Source organism: Centroberyx gerrardi, chromosome 10 (genome assembly GCF_048128805.1).
Source record: "Centroberyx gerrardi isolate f3 chromosome 10, fCenGer3.hap1.cur.20231027, whole genome shotgun sequence".
Lineage (NCBI taxonomy): Eukaryota > Metazoa > Chordata > Actinopteri > Beryciformes > Berycidae > Centroberyx > Centroberyx gerrardi.
In genome coordinates, this window is record NC_136006.1 from 9585945 (window position 1) to 9607066 (window position 21122).

Sequence of the window (21122 nt, forward strand, 5' to 3'; positions counted from 1 at the left end):
CCCCTTTACCCGAACAAGACCAAATTTTCCTCTGTTTTGAGGCATATTTTATTGGGGGAGTAATCAATATATGCATCAAACACTGATAGATCAGAAAGTCAGGATTAGAGTCAGTAAGTTGCTGATTGATTGATGATGATACATCTAGTACTCCTGGTTCACTTTGCTGTTAGAAGGCAGGTTTCCTCATCATTGCTCAATGATCATAAATATGCGGTCGCAATGATGATTTACAGCATAAGACTTGATGATATACGACGTGCACCAGGCAGTGCATCTCTGCTTTTATAACATTCTCCATCTAGGAAATTGAAATAAATCTTTTGCAATAAATAAGATCTTCTGCTCACGTTCCATGTTAGTCCTCCCACATTAGCAAGGAAATCCCTTACCCAGATTGCCTGCTCTCCCCCCTGGATGAGCCTGTCTGAGACTGTGACAGATGACTGTTGTGTTTTGGCTTTGTTTCCTCGTTTGTCACCTGACAGTGCTAGTGGTCGGTCTGTTTGAGAAGTTTGTTGGGGCTTGTTCTGACAGCTCCTCAGCGAACTACTCAAGACCATTCATCACCATTACAAAGTCACTACTGCTGCTGTGAGGAGAAATGAGAAAAGGGCAGGGAATACAGGGTCAGGCTTTAGGTCAGAGGGCCACATACCCTGCAAGTTCAGATGGGGAGCAGTAGCCTAAAAGTTGGAGATGCGTGCTTGTGGCCAGTCGGTTGTCAGTTTAAATCCCCAGCTGGGAAAATCTGGACGAATTCATTACACTGACTCATGAAGACAAATTTGCAAGGAGACAATTAAAAAATGTTTCATTGATTTTAAAAAAATATTTCCTAATTTATGTTCAACCCCAAATAATGATAGCCTTGGGCCTTAACAGTGAAACTACGTATGGACTGGAGAATTTTTTGTCTTGATGATATGTGAGATAAATATGCATTTTTAAATGTATTTTAGCATATTTTATTAGTTTCCTCAAAATTTGAGTTTGTAGTAAAAACGAAATCCAAATAACTGACTAATAATAATAAATGACTTGAATAGATACAAGAGATCAAACTGTCATATTTTACTGACAGTCAATTTGAGAATATTCTGATGATTCACTCACTGCTAAGCCTTCCTTCCTTTCTTCAGGATGCTGTGCCCTAGCATCAAAAGTTCAGCAGGAAAGACAGAGGAAGTAATTCATTTCTCTTTGGGGGACTGGAAGTCAACCTTGGGTTCACTGCAGCATAAGGTGTTCATATGTGGGCACTGAAGGCCCCTAGTGTAGGTTACAGGGCTTTCCTCACTCATGCCTAACGGAAATGTGCCTCATGCTAAAAACAACATGGCCCTCTGCGGTCCAGATGGGTTTTGGATTACATGATCAAAGCCAGCAAATTAGGTTAGAAAACAATTTAATCAATCAATAAATTACAAAGGAAACCGCAGATTTTTTTCATGACAATAATAAAAGTGTTGATCATTTTTTCATATAATTAATGTGTGAATCATGGAAGATTAATATCAACAGCCTGGAAGTTTTTTTTATTTTTTTATTTTTTATAAAAGGTAATGCTCAGGTAATATTTACTAAGCCCTGGTGGCAACTGCATTCAATCTACTATGGCCTTGCCTGTTTACGTAATAATGAAACCTCAAAGTATAGCATTTCCGAGTGTAATCTTCCTGTTTTCATGAACCCACAGTTGAAAAATAGGGGAGAAGCACCCTGAATCAGGAGGGCGGATCTCGGTCTAATGGTGGTTTGCAATGGCATGTTTGGTTGGTGTTGATATTACAACAATGATATTATGTAATTTGTACAGAGCAGCACAGACATGCAAGTGGCTGTAGTTTCAGCAGCACAGATTTACAACACCAGCACCATAATATCACTTAAGCGCAGCTTGCAGTCCTCTGGAGTTTCTGTTTTACCATCAGCAAAATGGTTTGAGCAGCACTGCTGTTTTGTAAATCTGGATTGTTCAAAACAGCGCTGTGGCTGTGCTATAATGTGTAACTGTTATTTGAATTCTTATAGTTCTTGAAATCTTGTAGTTGTTTTATTTGTTTTCTTTGTGTCAGGGATCAGATTGGAAAATCGTCACTGTTGGGTGAAAACCTCATATCTCCAATATCCTTTTCAGGAACTAAGAAAAACAGCCTTGTTTTTAGCTTGACCGCCATGCAGTTTTTCCAGTGGGGTTTGAAATGGTTTCAAAAGCCCAAAGGTTATAGAATTTTCTCAACTCATAGCGAAATTCAATTGAAGTAGAAATGTGAAAATCACCACAATTGGAGTTATGAGGTTTTCACACGAGAACAGCAAAATGTGTCTTACTTGTTATCTCTGTTTTTTTTATTGTGAATGTTTTGTCATTTGTGGACTCCCTCTCAAAACTATGGTGGAAAGTTGTTACCTGGGATACCAAACATGGAATTAAAACAAAAGTACCTTTACACTTTTTACGCATTACACTCCTCCATCAAAGAAAATAACATTTTCTTGTTTCAGGTTATGTCCTGTTATTGTCTCTATTTTATTGGCCTCAAATATCTTCTGGGTGAAAGGGGGGTGTAGATGAGTTTAGCAGATGAGCCAAGACCATGAAACTGCACGTTAGGAAAGAGGGGAAAGTCATCATACCCTTGGCAGTAAGAGCTCCATCATGTGTGGAACTATTTCTTATGGCAGAGGCTTAGTTTTGAGCTGTGGGAGGATTGTTGCGGTACAAGTAGGAGATAGCACAGGGGAGGTTTTTCCTCTGTAGGAAGTCCGCTCATGGCTTACATCGCCATGGAGAATTCTGAAGAGGCCTTCTGCCAATCCGATCAAGGCTTCCAGGAGAGTCTTATTTCCCATGCAGCAAAGGCTTCGTTCGCATTACAGGCCTTAATGCTCAATTCTGACTTGTTGCTCAGATCCGATTTTTTTTTTTGTCTTAACTGTTCTCATTCATGTTTGAGAAGTAATTTATATCCAACATTAGTATAAACAGACCTCTACCGTGAAACCACCCATGTGTGCAAATGAACAACAACAAATGACGTCATATTTCTGAGTGCATCATGAAACTGGTGAAATTGCGGTCCAAGCATTAATGTTAAAATAATACCTTGCTGTCTCTCCATTGAGTTTCATCATTGTTACTGTCCTCCATCTTTGCAAACACACAAATTACGATCTGACCGGTCATCGCATTGCCGTGTATCAGATATGTATCGGATCTAGGACTACATACGAATGTGGCCCAAATCTGAATTAAAAAGATCAGATTCCGTGTTTTTTGGTGTTCACACTGCTCTGAAAAAATCTGATCTGGTTTCACATGTAGGCAAAAAAAAACGTATTTTGCCACAGATTTTGAATGTAGCCATAACACTGGTTTTGCATGACTGAAGCAAACTTGGATTATCCAAAATCAAAAATAGATGATCAAAATACAAATAGAAGATCAATTTTAAATATCGACTTAAAGATCACTTTTAGTGCCTTTTGTTGCACTGCAATGAAACTGAACACATTTCTTCTCTTAGACATTATAGTGCAGCTGTGTCAAATACTTACAAAAATTTGGGTCATAAAAACATTCCTTCTCATTCCCCGTGTGATCATTTGACAGCATCATATATTCCGGGACACAACATGGACATACTGCCTTTTACAATAGGCTACATGTGCATTCCATCTGCTCATACATTCTCCCTGTCCAACCCAATAGCTTGGTTTACAGGGAAGCAACAGGAGTCAAAAGAAACTCTATCTTGTGGATTAAAATGTGATCTTTGAAAATCCTGGGTGGAAACAATGCTAGTTCTTGGTTGTGGCTGGCTGCTAGGACGGAGGAATAGTGCACTTTCTGATGGTGAGGGAGCTCTGGCTACAGAAACTGTTTATTGCAATATTTTGGCAGGCGTAGCCTTGGAGACTTAGACACTGCTAATTATTTCCATTCTCTGTTCATGTCCCAAGCTAAGGTTATTTGGGCCCCTACCACCGAAGCCCCCCATGCCCGTCTATAACATTTGATCCATGTGAACCCAGCGTGTCTGGAAAAGGAGCATAGGATGTACAGCTGTTATATGGAGGATATTCTTTAGAGCTTTTGTGTTGCTTTGTAGAAAAACACATGCATTTCATCATCATGTCTCAGAACGAGTCCCGACTTGGTTCTTGCCTGTGCATCTTTTATTTCAGCACCAAAGCATAACAGAACTGTAACCAACACAAAACATGGACCATCAGTGCTTCAGTCAGTTCAGCTGAGTCCAACAAGCTATAAATAAGTCAGTGGTCCCTTTTCGGGGATATAAGCCACAATTTCTGTAGCCTTTGCTCTGCCAGCATCTCCTGAAACATACACAGCCCAAGAGTGGCCCTACTGTAGGGAAACATTTATTTTGTGATAATGAAGCATTAACTCATGATCACAACGATTCATAAAATGTGCGCTTGAGTTGCATAAAATGTGTGCGAATAGATATAAAACATGTGCACACAATACAGAGCCAGTGCAGCTTCTCAGAGACTTGGTCCAGTACAAATCCTTGCGACTGTTCAACTATAAATTCTGTAACATCCCTCAAGCTCTCATTATCCTCATTAATTGTTTCTTACACGCTTGTTTCCACACCATAACACATAAATTATTACATTGTGGGCATGTGTTATGACTGCATGAATTATGAAATTGTGCTCACAAAATAATGTGAGGGCACAAATGAACCGAGATAATGGATGATCTTATGCACTCAAATTAATCAAATGAGGGCATGGTGTGCATGTGTAGTAAAGTGTAGCCTCAAACTATAGCCTATATTTTTTTTCTATGTATTTTTTCTTCTCCCTGTGACACACACAGATATAGAGGGAGAGGGTCCACCTCCCGACCAATGCTCAGTCTCTGCCCCGCCGGCCACACTTGCATTCACAGGTTTGCTTTGACCTGTAACCCTGCACCCTATCTGGCATACCATTTCATTCAGTCTGAACCAAGATTTCAAGTTTACAGTCCAGCCAAGGAAAGGGCAAAGGCATTTTTGATACATTATAAAGGCAGGAAGCAGTGGTTCATAATTATCTCCAAGACTCCTGAGATCTACGTCTAAAAAATCCTTCCATTTTTTCATATGTATTACTGTAAGTGATGACAGCATAATTTTAGTGTTTGACATTGGTTAATAACTCTGTGCCTTTATGTAAAATGAAACCAGGGGTTGTGGATTGATCTGCTGCTTATCAGACAAAGTAAGGGATTATCCAAGACCTAGAAGTAGTGCATGTGAAACCTTCAGATTAAGATCAATATTAGGTCAGTTTTCAGTTGTTGTTTTTTTTAAAAAACCAAGGTATCTGCAGTTGTATAATTAATACAGATCATTTGCAGCGAGTTGCATATATCACCGAAAAGTATGCAACCTCTGCTTCTTTTAACTATGAATGTAACGCTTCAATTTAGTTCTTAACAAAGTTAAAACACTGAGTTATAAACTGAGTTATTTGGTTCATTGTCTGAAGGATTTGTGGTCAGCTGAGTGCATGAGTCCATTAATTAGTCTATGAAGTTGTTTATATGCTCACACTACCAAACCATGATCTGAAGTACTGTGGGACAAAAAACAGAACACAGCATTCAGGTTGGATAGTGGCCCAAGTTAATGTACCACTTGAGGTGCACATGCTTGAGAAAGATCTTCCATCTCAATATCATGTTCCTTGTTTATGCCATGGCCTTATAAACAAAGGAGGAGAAATGAGGACTAGTCAGTACTTGATTGTAACTGGCAACAGCCCAGGCAAAGGAAACCGTGGCATAAATCAGGCATTCTCTGTCCCTCTGGTGCAACACAAAGTTCAACATTTTTCACTAGCATTTCCAATTATTGCTTAGTTTTTGCCCATTCTGCGGTTTCTTTCACAACTGTTCTCATCACAAGTACAGCAGTAAAGTACAATAGTGTTCTTTGCAGAGATTGTCACGATCCTGAATGTGCTCAGCAGGTTTTAAATCTACACTGAAACATTTTGTCTGCAGACACAACTTGTAGAAAGTGTTAAATAAACTACTAAACAAATAAATGCAGGCTTTCCCAATGGGAACAGGCACACTGAAATGGACTGCAGAGTAATATCATTTACTTTCCAACAAGGCTGTTGCAACCCCAGGTTGTGCACAGACAGGCAGGGGACAAACTATGATTCATTCAAATCGATTCCCAGAGCACCTACCCTCCCTTTGGCAACTTTCTCTATAATGACCCAATCTTTGGCAATCTGGCTGCAACTGGCAGTGTTACCAATGCCCCGATGTTTCCTTTATTCTGCCCTTCTTCCAGAGAAAATACAACTGTTGCTTCTTGTGAGTCTCGTAGCAGAGAGACTCTGAACTGGCTGGAGGCCACTTAGTTTGTGGGCAGGGCTACAAGAAAACAGCTGTCTTTCTCATTAGTTCTGCTGTACTCTCTCTACCCCCCACCCCCACACCCCTCATCCCTGTCTGATGGAAAGCAAATCACCTGATGCTTTTAGCACCTTGAGAACATGGTACACAGCTGTTTCCTGTTATACGGTCCAGAAACTAATGTGTGACAGAGAGACTGGACAACAAAACTTGGTGTCACTTTACTTAGTTGAATAGAAGCGAATATAGCTATTAGTATTTCTTTTTCATACATTGGTTGACTTTGCGAATAGACTTCAAAGACATACTTGGAGGACAGATTTATTCCCCTTCATGGCTTAGTCGCACCTTAACGTTAAAGCTGTGCACAGCTTACTGATCAGAGGTGAGAAGAAATATTTGTCAGTTGATCTATAATTTACAGCTGAATACAAATGCCTGAACAATCATACTATCACTTCAAAACTGATGTCATGGTTACATTATGGGTTGTTGTTACGGGTGGCCTTGCACTCTTTTGGGTTAAATTAAATTCACCCAAATGATTACTAAGAGGGATGCAAAATGTCCACTTCAAAAGCAACAGATGGCACCTGTGACCTAGTGTGAAAGTAAAGGATATTTATGTGACATCTTTATTGTTTTGTGTTTAATAGGGGAAGGCATTGGACACTGCTACACATTCCCATGGTTTATTGTCCACAGTCCATCCAGCATTAGTGCAAATTGCTGGTAACATCGTAATGATTGTCTGCAGAGCTTATTGCTCCTAATCAAGATTCACCACAACTGGATGGACCATTGAAACATTGCTCCTTGGAGAGCCCTTCTGCAATTTTTTTCTCTTGCATCTATAATTTCCCACAGATGAATCAATGACTTTTTCATGAGCCGTTTCAGTGACTTACAGAACTGAACTACTGCAGATTCCTCCATCTCTTGTGGGAGAATTTTTTTTTTTTCCAAGTGTTCTCCTTTGGCAGAGACTGGGTCACATTAGGTGCTTAATCTTGCTCCATAATTCATGTATATTGTTGGCGTGTGGCAGATTCTGTGTCAACAATGGCAGGGAAATGTTAGAGATGTTGAAAATTTTATCTCACATATGGCATGTTTTTGTTAGATTGGGAAATTTAAAATCAGACATGATATGCATCTAACATAGAAACAGATCTAATTAAGTTTATATTGCTCTTAGTATTGTACTCTCGCAAGATGTCAAAATGGTTTTGGCATTCTAAGCAGATTCCATGTCCATGCCATAAGACAAGAGGTGTCGACCTCAGATTTCTCTCTAAATTTACACCCAGGATTCCCCATCATGACCACCTACTATCATGACCACCCACAGTGTCTGTCCCACAGTTTCAATTTTCCTTTCAACTATCTTTCCTTTATTGATGCTGCACTTATTCCTCAAGACAGTCCTGTACAAAGAAATGTCATTGATTACTGTTAGCAAAGAACAAACAAGTCAACAAGCAATCGTTCTTAATTGGCATTATTTCAGGTGTTGTACGTCTCATATTTCTCATCACAAGACAATAAGTTATAATAACTCTATTCTTACTTTTGATTGCCCAATAAAAAGGGATTCTCAGCTCCCTGCTATGTTTGGTGCCCCGGAGACTGCAATAAAACAGCACTTTTACGATCTTGCTTAGCAACCACCTCTGAAAAAAAGAAAATCAGTGACAGCTTAAAACAAAGAAAGTCGTTTTTTCCTTATCTGTTGCCTGTCATCTTTTGCTCCGACTCAAGACTTAAGGTCACTTTTGAGATAACTAAACGGGCAGAAAGAATCACTGGAAAGTATGAGAACTTGTGAACATGGGTGTAGTTCTCCCACAGCCACAAAAGCCTGTGAGAGGATGGTTATGGGAGAGGGCTGACAAAAGGGGGAGGAAAATTAGGCTCGCCAGCATTCTTCTCATTTAAAGCTGTAACTACACAAAAAAGCACTCACGAAGTCTGGGCTGGGTCTGCTTGCTGCTTACAAGGAGAGGCACTCTTGTATTCATGGTGCTGCAGTGATAACCTGAGCATTTTTTTTTCTTTTCATCCCTTTTCCCCCTGCTTTGCACATAAGGGAGGCTCATGTCTTTCTTATAGACATGATGAGCTTTGTGCATTTAAGGATTTTCCTATTTCTGGCGGTCTCGGTCGTTCAGGTTTTGATTGTTAAATGCCAAGACGGGAACAGTGGTAAGTAAACCCCTCTTCTGTTTATTTTAACACCTAATTGCTGTTTGGTATAATGTGTTAAGGTGACTGAAGGTTGCTCACTGAGTAGACTGAACATTAGCTTGTTGCACATCTGCTTGTGTATTCCTATAAGTTTGGCATATTCCCTTTTGGCCAGTGGAGTTAAATCAATTAACTGTGGCAACTCTCTTTTAAGTGTATTGTTCACTAAGGAAAAAGTTATGAATGAACTAGATGAACTGGAACAGATATTATTTCCCTCATTCTTCTGTTGGATTTGTTGTGGCAAAAGCGAATTCTCCCTGTACATGACAACTTGATTTGTTCTATTACCCTGTTAAGATTTCCCCTGTTTTCTAATGGATAGCAGCTGAAATCATAATGACTGCATGGAACATGTAAGATAGATTTCTGGTTGGAACGACTGAGACAAACCTTACTTGGTCATTGAGGACTCTTTCCAGCTTAGGGAAGATTTAAAAGAGATGAGAGCAGCTCTAGTGTGGATTATCTTCAATTGGCAAACAAGCCCCACCAGTCAGGAAACGGCACTGTGGACATCTGTCAGTGATTGCCAGTGATGTCACCCTCAGGCACCAAAAATGTGCAGAGGAGGGGAGTGAGCACCTTAGCGGCTTGTATTTCTCCTGCACCTCTCCACCACACTGTAACCTTCACCAAGTGTTACCACCATCCATCCCCCCCCCCCCCCGACTTCATTATACATCTGCAGAAAGCATTTCAACACCAGGGCTCACGCGTCTTTGAGGGAACACAGCCTGCATGTTAATTCAGGGCAGATGTGAGGAGAAACAGAGATGCTGTTGGGTTCTCTGAGTCACTGAGACACGGCACACTGTGGAATACCTGAGTATTCTTGTTTTAGTTGAGCTTTAGTTTCCCCTCCTTTTTTCTTTTACTAGAGTGTTTGATCTCTTGTGATGTCAAGGGGCAGTGTTGTTTCAGCGTATGATGTCATGAGCTACGAGCTAAGAGCAGGTTATGAGCGTTGGAAAGTTCAGTTTAGGGGCCCCTGACGTGGAGGAGTGTGGAGTTTAGCAATACAGCACAGGCTCTATTGTTTGTTTTCTTGAGGCTATCACTCCCTCTGGGTAACCTTTGCTTTTCTTTCATTATGTTATTAATTATTATGGGTACGCTTTTCTCTTTTAGTTCAGTTTCACATAGAGCAGGAACTGATTTGCAATAGTGTGGGCATCCAAGAGAGCGCCACCTTGTGGTGAATGCAGCAAAGGGCCCAAAGCATGTTTCATGTATGTGCTCACGTTAACAATGTTGAAGAAGTAATTTAACAGTAATATTGGTGCTGCTGTCTGACAAAGAAAGTAGTGGTGCAGTTCTATAGTTTCACTTGCTTTGAATTACATGGGCAGTGATTAAGCTTAATAAGGAATACTTTACCCCAACCTTGAAATACAACTTTTCCAAGTTCCACAGCATGCTGATGTTATGATTTCAAGAGCGAGAAAGGCTCCGAGTTAGTTTATGTTTTTCAGAGTAGGTCTAAAGCTCTGACAGGCTCTGTGGTAATTAGCTTCTCCACCCTCGTCGGGGAACTGTCTCTGTCCATATTTGTGCATGTGAAACAGCACAGTGATCTTGCAGTCCCATTTCCATGGAATAGCGGTCGGTGAGGAGATTGCGTTTCAGCCAAATAAATACAGTGGAAAGTTGTTGATTTTTATGTAGAGTAAGGGAAAATATGGTTCACCAATGCTTTTGAGACAATGTCCTTTGTGTGTGGTTGAGTGGGCTACCGGGTCTGTTCCACACAGTGAGCACATTTTGTGGTATGGAATGTTTTTTTAATGTGCAGTTAAGAGTTAGGGGGTTAGGGTTAGGAATTTTACATTCCAACTTTACATATATATTTGCCACTTGAAAAAAGGCATTCAGAAAAGATAACCAGCCGTAAGAGGCAGTAGAAGAGCATGAGACACACCCGACATTTCAGCATCATATTTTGCACATCTGAAACAAACCAATTCTCAAAAATTTCAAGTGAAACTTTAAGTACTTAGAGTATTTGAAACTTGGACAAGGATAGGAGTATTGCATATGCCAAGGGCTACAATTACCAATGTTGCTCCATTTAATTGGGACTTTTATATGGAAAATTGTGACTTCAAATTGAGTGTGGTTGAATGTTGATGAAACTACGTAATTGCAAGCAGACACACTGTCTCAGAAAACCTGCAACATAATGGTAATATTTATCTCTTCAGAAAAATACAAAAAAGTCAGCAAAAATTTGTGGTGAGGGCAGCAAGGTTACTGGCAAGATTTCTGAGGGGCCAGACTGTGGTGGGATTTAGGTCCAATATGGCGCTTTGATGACTGGAAACATGTTTAGAGCAAATGTTGAAAATTCTGGTTAATACAGTTATACAGTTTTGGATGAATGTCATATGCTTGCACATGTGCGGAAAGTTTGCTCACAGATTTGGAAACAAGGAGCTGGCGTTTAGCTCACATTTTGAAACCTCACTGCCAGCATAGACTTCCAGGTAAAGGTAGACCCTTCAATGGCCCAGAAAGTACAACTTGTTTTGGAAGGAGCTGTAGTGTGCAAATAAAATTTGGAGTAAGGTTTAGGTTTCTGAACATGAAGAAAAAAAACTGGCAATAGATCACTGACTAGTAACAAAAACCAGGAGTCTGTGCCCAGTGTTTCAGCCAGAGAGAGAGAAATCATGTTGTGTGTGTGCACGTGTGTGTGTGTGTGTGTGTGTGTGTGTGTGTGTGTGTGTGTGTGCATTTGAGCATAGCCCCTCCCAGGGGCTGACATAGCTGTAAAACATCTTCAAAATTGCCACTTAGCACCGTACATCAAAGACACTTAACACTCAAAGTTGGGGGCATTTTAGTCTTTGTTTACAAACTGAAGTAAGCACTGGTTTTACAGAGTCACATTTTCGTTCACCTCCAGATTTTTGATATTCGTTACGACCAAAACCCAAGTCAACTCCAGACGTTTTTCTCTCTCAGAAGAACACGCGACCAGAAAGAAAAGATTTGGTACTCCAAATCAACAGACCTACATGAGGTCACTCTAACTCCCAAATTGGTTCCAGTTGTTGTTGCCACATCACTGACATCGCAACAAATGGGCTGTTTTCTACCAAAGCTGAAATGTCCAAACATGTGAATTCAACCAGGTCCACAGACGGCTCTGATTAGAAACACATGCTGCATTTTTGAGCTATGACTTGATTACACGCCTCTTTTCTTCTAAAGTTGGGGGGAAAAACCTCACCAGATCGTACATTGTCTTAGGTTACTTTGAGAGACTCCAACCAAAAACACAAAATGTTATCAGTTTTCTGATGTGATAGGCTATGGCAGTGAACCTGTGATGACTTGATGGCACAGACGATGGAGCTGATAGATTTTTAATGCGGCCTGTGCCCGCGAGGACTGCTCCATGGGAACTACTTATAAACCAAATTATTGCAGTCAGCAAATGGAGGCTTGGGGTGGGGGGATGACTTCCAGATGTTAAAATAGTCGCTTTGGCAGTATTGGGAGAATATTAAAATGAGGCTTAGCCTTGGAGGTAGCTGGAAGGGGAGGAAGTTAAATGGCTGATGTAAGACATGGTGTGTCAGTATTACTTTAGGGCGACTTGAGCATGGAAAGATGTGGAGGTTACTGGCTCATGGCTTGCCCACATGGCTTGTGGGAGTATCATATCTCCTAAGGTGTGTCCTCACACTTCTCACCTCTGCAGTTTCAAGTTAAAGCAACTATTTGTTTGGAGACCGTGCAATTACGGCTCCTCCTGACACGTTTCCTGGTGCTTGATTGGCACCTACTTGGAAATCTTCCCTGTGATCCACTCAGCCTATCCATGTTGGGAGCCCTGGATGACAGGACAATGTTGGAAACTATGTGCTTCACTGCAAGATCCTAAACACAGAATGGGCTGGGTTTCCCAAGTGCATCTTAGTGCTATGATTATCTTCATGTAAACTGTAACATGTCAGAAATCGCTTGATTATCTGCCTTTTTCACACATAAAAGGATGTAGATCTCTCCAATCTCCTCTCTAATAGTCTAAGTATTAATTGTTCATGAAAGTAATGCTTGTTATTTGTTATTGGCCAACAGTCTTAGTTAAGCACAAAGTATCTGTATCAGCAATTAAAAAGTAATATTGTCTATCTCTGAACGTCAGTGCAGCAAATACAACCTTTGTGTTAAGATGCTTTTGAGTCGTTGCTGGTGCACAATACAGTTTGCCTGTACAGTGTAGGAGTGTTGATACAGCTGGTTGTGGTTTTTCAGGAGATCAGGAGGACTTTTGCCCTGTGGAGCTTATCCACTGTAGGCTGGCAGGTCTTAGTATAATGTAGCGCTCCCTATGAGCATGTTCTCTTTCTCTCCCCTGGTGACCATTTCAAAGGCTGGCGTAATTGCTTTAAATCCTCCAATTTCATGAGATGTTATGTCCCATCTGGGAACCTCTCGCTCTCTCTCTGGTGAAGTGCTTTAGGCCAGGTAATGATTCAGCAGAGTTGCTCTCAGGTGAATCATATAATTAAGTAAATAAGAGTCTTAATGTTAATTATTCACAGTGAGTATCATCATCATTACAAGGAATGTATGAATCAGGTTCAAGGTATAGAAAGGGCTGATATACAATATTATAATGCTTTGTTTTAAATTGACACCATCTTAATGATCAGTAAAGCCAAATCATTTGCAACTTTTTGAAGGCTCCATGAAGTCATAAAGTACCTGTTAGAAATGTGACAGTATTCTTTGGCAGATTCTCAAACACAAGGCTGACTTGTTTAAATGCCGCAAAATGGTGACTGGCAGCCATAATTGCAGGTTGTGGTCCAACCTAAATTCTAAGTTGTAGCTAGGTTGTGTATATTATAACTGCTGAGTGTGAAACAAGTGTAGCTACATGGGTGTCGGTGGGTGACAAGGGGCAGCAATGTGGCCTATGTTATGTTTAGGCCCTTAACAACTTGTTGGACAGCTGATTGACTTAATGGTGAAATGCCTTGTATAAGTACGTCGAAATGCCTTGGGGTAGTTTTGAATCCAGGTGGTCCTCTTCTAGCGGAGCACGAGCGGTACACAGCCAGGATGATTATGTTGTTCCAATTTACTGCTGTCTGTAAAATAATCATGAATTAAAACGTATATTTTCGTATGAATGATTGGTTTCGAGTTCGTATTTCCAAGGTGAACCACTGTATGTGATAAATGTGTGAGGAGTTGCATTACAAACCTTATCACCTAGCTCAGGCATGCCATATCAGGGGTTGTCAGGAACATACATGAAACAGTGGATTTCCTGAATGATGTTCTGTTACCATATGTTGGCTGTGCATGATGGATGCCTTGACTGAGTTGGACCACGTTTCGGAATTCCTTGGTCCAATGTCAAGACTTGGATCTCTGCTGTTCTGTGTTTGATGGTTATACCCTGAATCAGTCGAATACAATCTTAAAGCACCGAGAATCCCAGGCAAAATGTATCATTTCCATGAATGCACAATTGTTTTCCATAGTACAAACATGGACATTCTCCAAGAGGCTTATGTTCAGAAGAGAAATGTTAGGTTTTCTCGAAGTAACTTTCAACACACGCAGTGCTGGAGTCTTCACCGTGCAACAGTGCCAGATCTTAGTAGAGGGTATGACGTTTCTTGAAATGTCCCTCATAATTAAACTCATATCGTCGGCAAAGCAGAGACATGTATTAGCTGGGAACGGCATCAAGTTTTGAGTGCTGTGAAGTATAGAGTAAATCAAATGTGTTGAAAAGAGGAATTCTAGCTCAAACTTTGGCAAGCTGTGGAGAATAAGTTGATTTAGCTGCGGGTAAATAGAGTGATAGAATCTCAAACATACCTTAAAAACTCTTAAAAACTTTTTGTTTTTAGTAAGAATAACTTTGGTGATGTTACTCAGTGATAAAGAAACACAATGTGTTTTTGGGAGAAGATCATGCAGAACAGTGAGAAAAAATATGACACTGGAATTTCAAAATGTAGAAGCCCCTTTTCCATTGGTTCACTGTTTGTTGCATAGAAATAGACATTGCTCATTCACATTTCCATGTGAGAGACTCAAACATGTCCAGTATGGAAAGTTATAAGTTATGGGGAGTTATTCAGCAGGGAGAAGGGTGCATTCTTTCAGCACAATGTGAGTCTGTGCTGTCCTTAACCCACTGGCCGCAATGTCCAGTCAATGTTCCTGAACAAACACTTCTCACAGTAACCCAGACCGATGGGATGTGGAAATGTCTGCTTGTAGTCAATGACTCATGGCTACCATTTAGCATAGATGATTTCACCAAATGGGTAAATTGCTACTGTAGAATAGGGGCTAAGGGAGACGGAGTTTGTTAAAATGGCAGCGTTAACTTCAAATATCAGATAACTTGTATTTAATTCAAATTAGATTTGTCAAATAACAGTATTCACACACCAAATTCCCTTACTGCTCCAGCTTCTTATTTTCACTGTTTATATTGTGGGGAATGTGCTGTTGCCAGCACTGAGAGCTATGCAGGCTCTGAAAGTTAGAAACATTTCAACCTAAAGAGCAATAGCTCCAAATGATGGAAAGGTTATTTACAGTCCACTACCTTTAAAATTATGTCCACATGAATGAAATAAAATACTAGTTCTTTGTGTTTCTGTAAATATACTTTGGGATTAAAGCAAATCCACATGGGTTTTCTTGAAGAAACAATACCCTGCAGAATAACCTTCTAATTGCTGCGGTGCATAGACAAACTATTTACATTTTCCGCTCAGGCTTCAGTTAATCGGCCATGCCAGCTTCACCCAAACAAATATCTCAGGTTCACACAGCTTCAGCTTTGTTGTGCAGCATCTCTCATGTCATCCTTCCAGCCTGTATTTACCCAGGCTAAATTAGAGCACTATAAGTAGAGGTTTTGTGGCTTGATTTCAACTTAATCTCATATTCCCTCTAGTTTCTAAGCCACCCTTTGATGTTGCCTGGTTGTTTAGGGGAATAGGTTTGAAAAATGGAGAAGAGGGCAGAGAGATAAGCAAAAGTTGACTTCATCATAATCTCATACTCCATTCAGTCTCTTAGTCATTGGGTTGTGTGGGTTGGCAGTTTAGGAGAGGGGGATTGAAGGGGGCAGAAGAGCACAGCCAGATAAGAAAAGTTGTGGACCAGAGTGGGAGGGAAAGAGGGATGAAAGAGAGGAGGCGAAAGAGGACAGAGAGGAGCTGGGGCAGGGAGAGAGGAGAAGAAAGGGATCTGCAATTAGAGATAGAGAAAAAAAACGACAATGGGAATCTGGAAGGGTCTGGAAGCAGTGGTGGTGGGGTATCCCACAACTCTGTTTGGCACATGTCATCAAGGGCGAGCGCTTCTCTCTACTCTGCCTCTACCCCCCTGCACACCCCAACAGACTGTTCTATCTCCAGCACAGGAAGTCCTGTCAAACTGGAATTTCCTCTGGAAGAGCATGTGTTTGGGCTCTGGGTTGTTGTTGTTCTTAATTTCCACTGTGATTATTGGATGAAACCTTAGACAGACACAAGAACATTAGTTTTGTATTCCCTATTTAAAGGTGCACTCAGCAGTATCTGCCTCCTGGGGCACCAATCAACAATTAAGAACAGGTTGAGCAAAATCAATGGAAATGTATAAGTGATTTGGATCCAATATGTGTTTTTTTTTTCTTAGTTTATCCGACAACAAACAAAAGCACAAAGGCTAATTTTGTGGGTATCTTATAAGGTATTCGTTCAAGCCATCTTTTGTTTCTGTCCTAGTTGTTTTCCCCATTACAACATGCAAGGCAAGTTCAGATGTCACCTACTTCAAGTTGTCAATATGGTCTACAGATGTGCCACAGTATCTAAAGCGTTGACCTCTCCTGTTATATTGAATAGAGCGATGGTATGCAAGCCGTAATGCTACTGAGGAGTCTACTGAGGACCTCACCCTGCAGTGCCAGATTCTTATTCTCTCTGTTTATATTGTAAAAAATGTGCTGCTGCCGGCACTGACAGTTGAGTGTGCTCTAAAAGTTAGAAACATTTCAAACTTAGCAAGGCCTGCACTTTTAGTTATTAAAAGACAACATAGTCATAGTAAGATGTTGATTAACACGTAGGCATTTATCCTTGAAATTAGGTCAGTTGTGATTTGAATGGACTATTTCTTTAAAACGGAACACAATGCTTGCTTCGAATTAAGGTTGCAGCTTTTCGTCTGGTCGTGATCTGCCTTTTGGGAGGACATTTTTTTGTGGCTCTCACAGCTGTTGATGACATGTTGAAAAAAGTATGCAACTGTTACTGATAGAAGGGAGGGGTTTCAGCAAACAAACCCCAGCAAACCTGCCAAGAAATAATCCTATGCTTGGCAGTGAAGAACACTATTTAGAATGTGGAAGGGCTATGCACACATACTGTTTAGCGCACATCAGGGTTCAGTAATAAACTTAGATTTTTAAAAAATACAGACATAATGTTCTGCCAGTCTTCTCTGAGGCAGAAAAAAATGTTCTTCAGTGGTTCTTGCAGTGGTTGTTTTTTGGCGTTTACCATCAAAACGTGGTAAGGACATGGCTTGAAATGTTCCGTTCCGCCACTCTCATCACAGAACTACAGGTCACTGTGTGTGTGTGTGTGTGTGTGTGTGTGTGTGTGTGTGTGTGTGTGTGCGTGTGTGTGTGAGCATGCACAAATAATTTGATGTCTGGAAGTGAATTAGGACGGAATTTCCTCCAAATCCATGAAATTCTATTAAGTAATTTGGCATTTATGTATTTCATCAGATGACCCTTCTTGTCAACAGTCTGTGGCTGTGTTTCACTTGTCTGTTTGGTAAAATCTAGAGAGACCTGTGTCATGTATAATATAAAATACTACATTTTAGATTCTTAACTGGTTTTATAATTGCATATGATACATGTTGGTTATTTGTCATCATTGAACAATCCGCAAAAACAAATACCACAAAGTCTGTCTATAGGCTATAATCACTCTGTGGACCACAATATTTGACTTGTATTTGACAATAATTGGACTTAAAACTCCGCCCACAGGAAGTGACGAATCAAAACGTAAGTGTGAAATGCAAAACTTGTTCCTAAACAACAGCTCCTTTGGCAGTCACAGACTGGCCGGGTTGGTAAGCATGAGTGTGTTGTGTGCAGTTTACTGACATCACGTTACATTGATTTCTGAAGTACTGAAGTACGGTTACCTTTTGCTTCCTTTTGGAGTTGCCAATGTGCAAAGTTGTATAGTACAGCTTTAATTCAGTTTCATTTCATGGATGTAACCTTTTCAAGATAGGTAATACTGGCAACTACTTTTCCAGACCACAGTAACCTATAGCCCACTAAGCTAATGTGCATCATAACAGTGTCCTTTTGACCCCATCACCTCTCTGTCTGTCTGTCTCCAGCATTGACAGAAATGTAGGGCGCAGTAAACTTCAAGGGCTCCATTCAGCAATAAAGAGAAAGTGATAAATCCTGTCAGTCCCCCGGGGGCCTCGGTCTGAGTGATGTCACCGCAGGGAAGGGGCCCCGCTGTCGACTTCCCTCTCAGCCTCTTCTCTGTGCTCAATTATCTAGTCAGTATTAGCCAGAGCTAGCTTAGTTACAGCATGTAGCGTCGCAAAGTTAGCAAAGCGCTTGCATTGTTTGTCCTTAAATGGGGAGTATTCTATAACTAACGAGAGTGATGGTTTATACTGTAGATGGACAGTGAATTATTAACAGCTGGTCAAGCTATTATCCGTTTACACTATTAGTTAAGCTTAGCAGATTTAAGAACCCCAGCAGCTGATAGCTTGACCATCTGGGTTCTGTCCAAGAAAAGTAATGTTGTATCTCTCCAAGAAGTGTCTGAAAACTATGAGAATACTTGGTGTGCAGTTGATGTAAGTAGCTCACCTGGGATGAGGTCATGGTTTCCATTTCTGAGATGGTACTGGAATAGGAAGATTGCCAAATCAAGCATATCTCAATTATTTTGAGGACTTTTTAGCCCTAACATCTGCTCAGACAGTGCCTTTTTTCAACAGGATCTGTTTCTACTTCCAAGAATCTCTGCTAAAATATTGCATTGGCTTTGTTTCTGATGTTTTTGGACTATAACCCATTTGTAAAATTGCAGGACTCTAAATACAATCATATCACACGACTTTCAAACAAGGATATTCCTTCAATGTTTTGGATAGATTATGATGCAGTTTTCTGCATGAGAGAACTACTGTCACTCTTTTTCATTAATAATCTAGAATGCTGTGGCTTTGACCCTTGCATTCACTAGTATTGATTTGCTTATATGTTGGAAATCGTGGAATTTAAATGTATTCTGCTGTTGCAGGTAGTCTGGATAAGAGCATCAGCTAAATCTCCAAATCCAGTGTAAATGGGGTCAGGCTTGTGACCCCACAATATGCAGTCCAGTTTAAGATGTAAATATTTATGGCACACATCCTTTGCTTTGCCTGAGGGGCTGCACACACATGATGCAATGTATGCTGTTGTCGTGGCCAAGCAGCTGCATCAGCTCTCCCAGCTTTTAGAATAATCAAACACAGAGAAAAAGAGCAAGAGTGAAAGAAAAAAAAGAAAAACACACTTAAGTGGAAAGAGTTACTATGGCATTGTAAATGTGAGAAAGATGGAGAAAGATCAAAACAGAGAGAAACAGATGGAGTGAGACATATGCACAAGTGGAAAGAGTTGCTATTGAAATACAAAGGTGAGAGAGATGGAGAAAGAGAAGAGAGAGAAAAAGAGAGAGAAAGAAGAAAGGCGTGCGGAAGAGAAGTCCAAAGGGAGAGGGAGTGCTTACTTAGGGATAAGGAGAGCGATGGGGAGATTGACGGGGATATGAGAAAACACAGGCTAATGCGAAGGAAAAGATGGGATTTAAAAAGAAGCCTCTTGGTATGAGGAGAGGTAACGGCATCCTTTAGCTGCTGTAGCAGAGAGGTCAAACGAAATGTGGTGGCAGTAAATCTCACTTGCCTTGGGGGCGTCTCCTCGCAAGTAATATATGATACCTTATAAAACGACTCAAAGTCCTTTCCCCCTGAAGAATGATAATGGTTGAACATGTGTATTCCATCTTATGGCTTCTTTGAGTCAGCGTTTGTTAGAGAAATTGTTAACTTCTAAGGCCGGGAGTACATAGTCATACTGTAAGCACAAGGCCCAGGGACCTTTCTCTACAGTAGAATCTATTGCATTTCTTTGGTAAGGGTTGAACTGTGCAACGTTTTGAACAGTATTTGGCACTGTTATTGACTCTAGTGAGCTTGATGGTGCTGTTATAGCGGTTTAGAAGCCCATTATAACCATGAAAGATCTGTGATTGTGTTCCTGTATTCTTAGACAATCAGAGAGAGAGAGAGAGAGTGACTGGGAGAGAGAGAGAGAGAGAGAGAGAGAGAGAGAGACTGGGAGAGAGAGAGAGAGAGAGAGAGAGAGAGAGAGAGAGAGAGAACACATATCTGAGCCAATACCTCAGTCTGCACTTAAAAGGGCATACAGATGTGTTCAGCACTGCTGTGACCTGCAGCCAATATGTTTGACAGTGCAGACCATAGATTTTTTCTTTAACATTTTGCACCACGCTGACTAGGGATGTAACGGTATGAAATTTCACAGTACGGTACGGTATCTACCAAAATACCACGGTATACGGTATTTCACGGTATTAATTTTTTCCCCTTTTTAATTAAACGTACTATGGCCCATCGAAAAAACAAACAAACAAGTATTTTGCTTTGAAGAAAAATATTGCTTTATTGAACTGAAACGTGTGTGCGTGCCTGTGCGTGTGTGAGAACTAATAAACTAATATGAGAACGTTTACACAAGGGTCCTCCATTATGAACTTATTTGTTTAGGTCAGGTTGTTATGCAAGAAGGACAGCATGTTGACCTTTTCCACTGAGAGTCGTGACCTTTGGGGAGAGAGGATGTGCCCAGCAGCGTGAGTAGTGAGATAACGTTAATGTTCTAGTGCCCTGCAGTGCAGATCAGATAGTTTATTTTGCATTAAAGACAGAAAATACACACAACAATCTTGTAATCTAGTGCAGTTTAATAATGTATATTAAATTACAAAGTCCACTGTTGCAATTCAATATTGCTAGCAACTTGAAGTGTGATGTTTAATTTTTTCCCCTGGCTGTCACAAGCGGAGCTGTGGATAGGTAACCCTCCATTGTAGGGGCGTGCGGCGCTGTGCATATGCGCATTGCGCAACATAAATTTATACCGTGGGCACGGTATTACAGGGAAAGGCTTACTGTTCAGAACCATGGTTGCTTGATACCGTGGTATACCTTAAAACAGTATACCGTTACATCCCTAACGCTGACTAACATCAAGCATTAAGATTAGATAGAGTGTGAGCTTTTTTGGCATTAACCTAACAGGAGCATTAACACCGTAACACCCACCATCCTCTACTGACTCACAGATCACACAGATAGTATCCATTTCTAACACGAT

General features: G+C 40.6%; 1 protein-coding gene across 1 annotated transcript in view; it reads left to right on the top strand.

The window, feature by feature from the left end:
• The first annotated feature begins 8373 nt into the window (after positions 1-8373).
• col5a2a (collagen, type V, alpha 2a) overlaps positions 8374-21122 on the top strand; it is a 46349-nt gene continuing 33600 nt past the window's right edge. Inside the window, exon 1 of the mRNA XM_078285890.1 lies at positions 8374-8599. Within this exon, the coding sequence (XP_078142016.1) occupies positions 8509-8599 (91 nt within the window). The 5' untranslated portion in view covers positions 8374-8508. The remainder of the gene's footprint in view (positions 8600-21122) is intronic.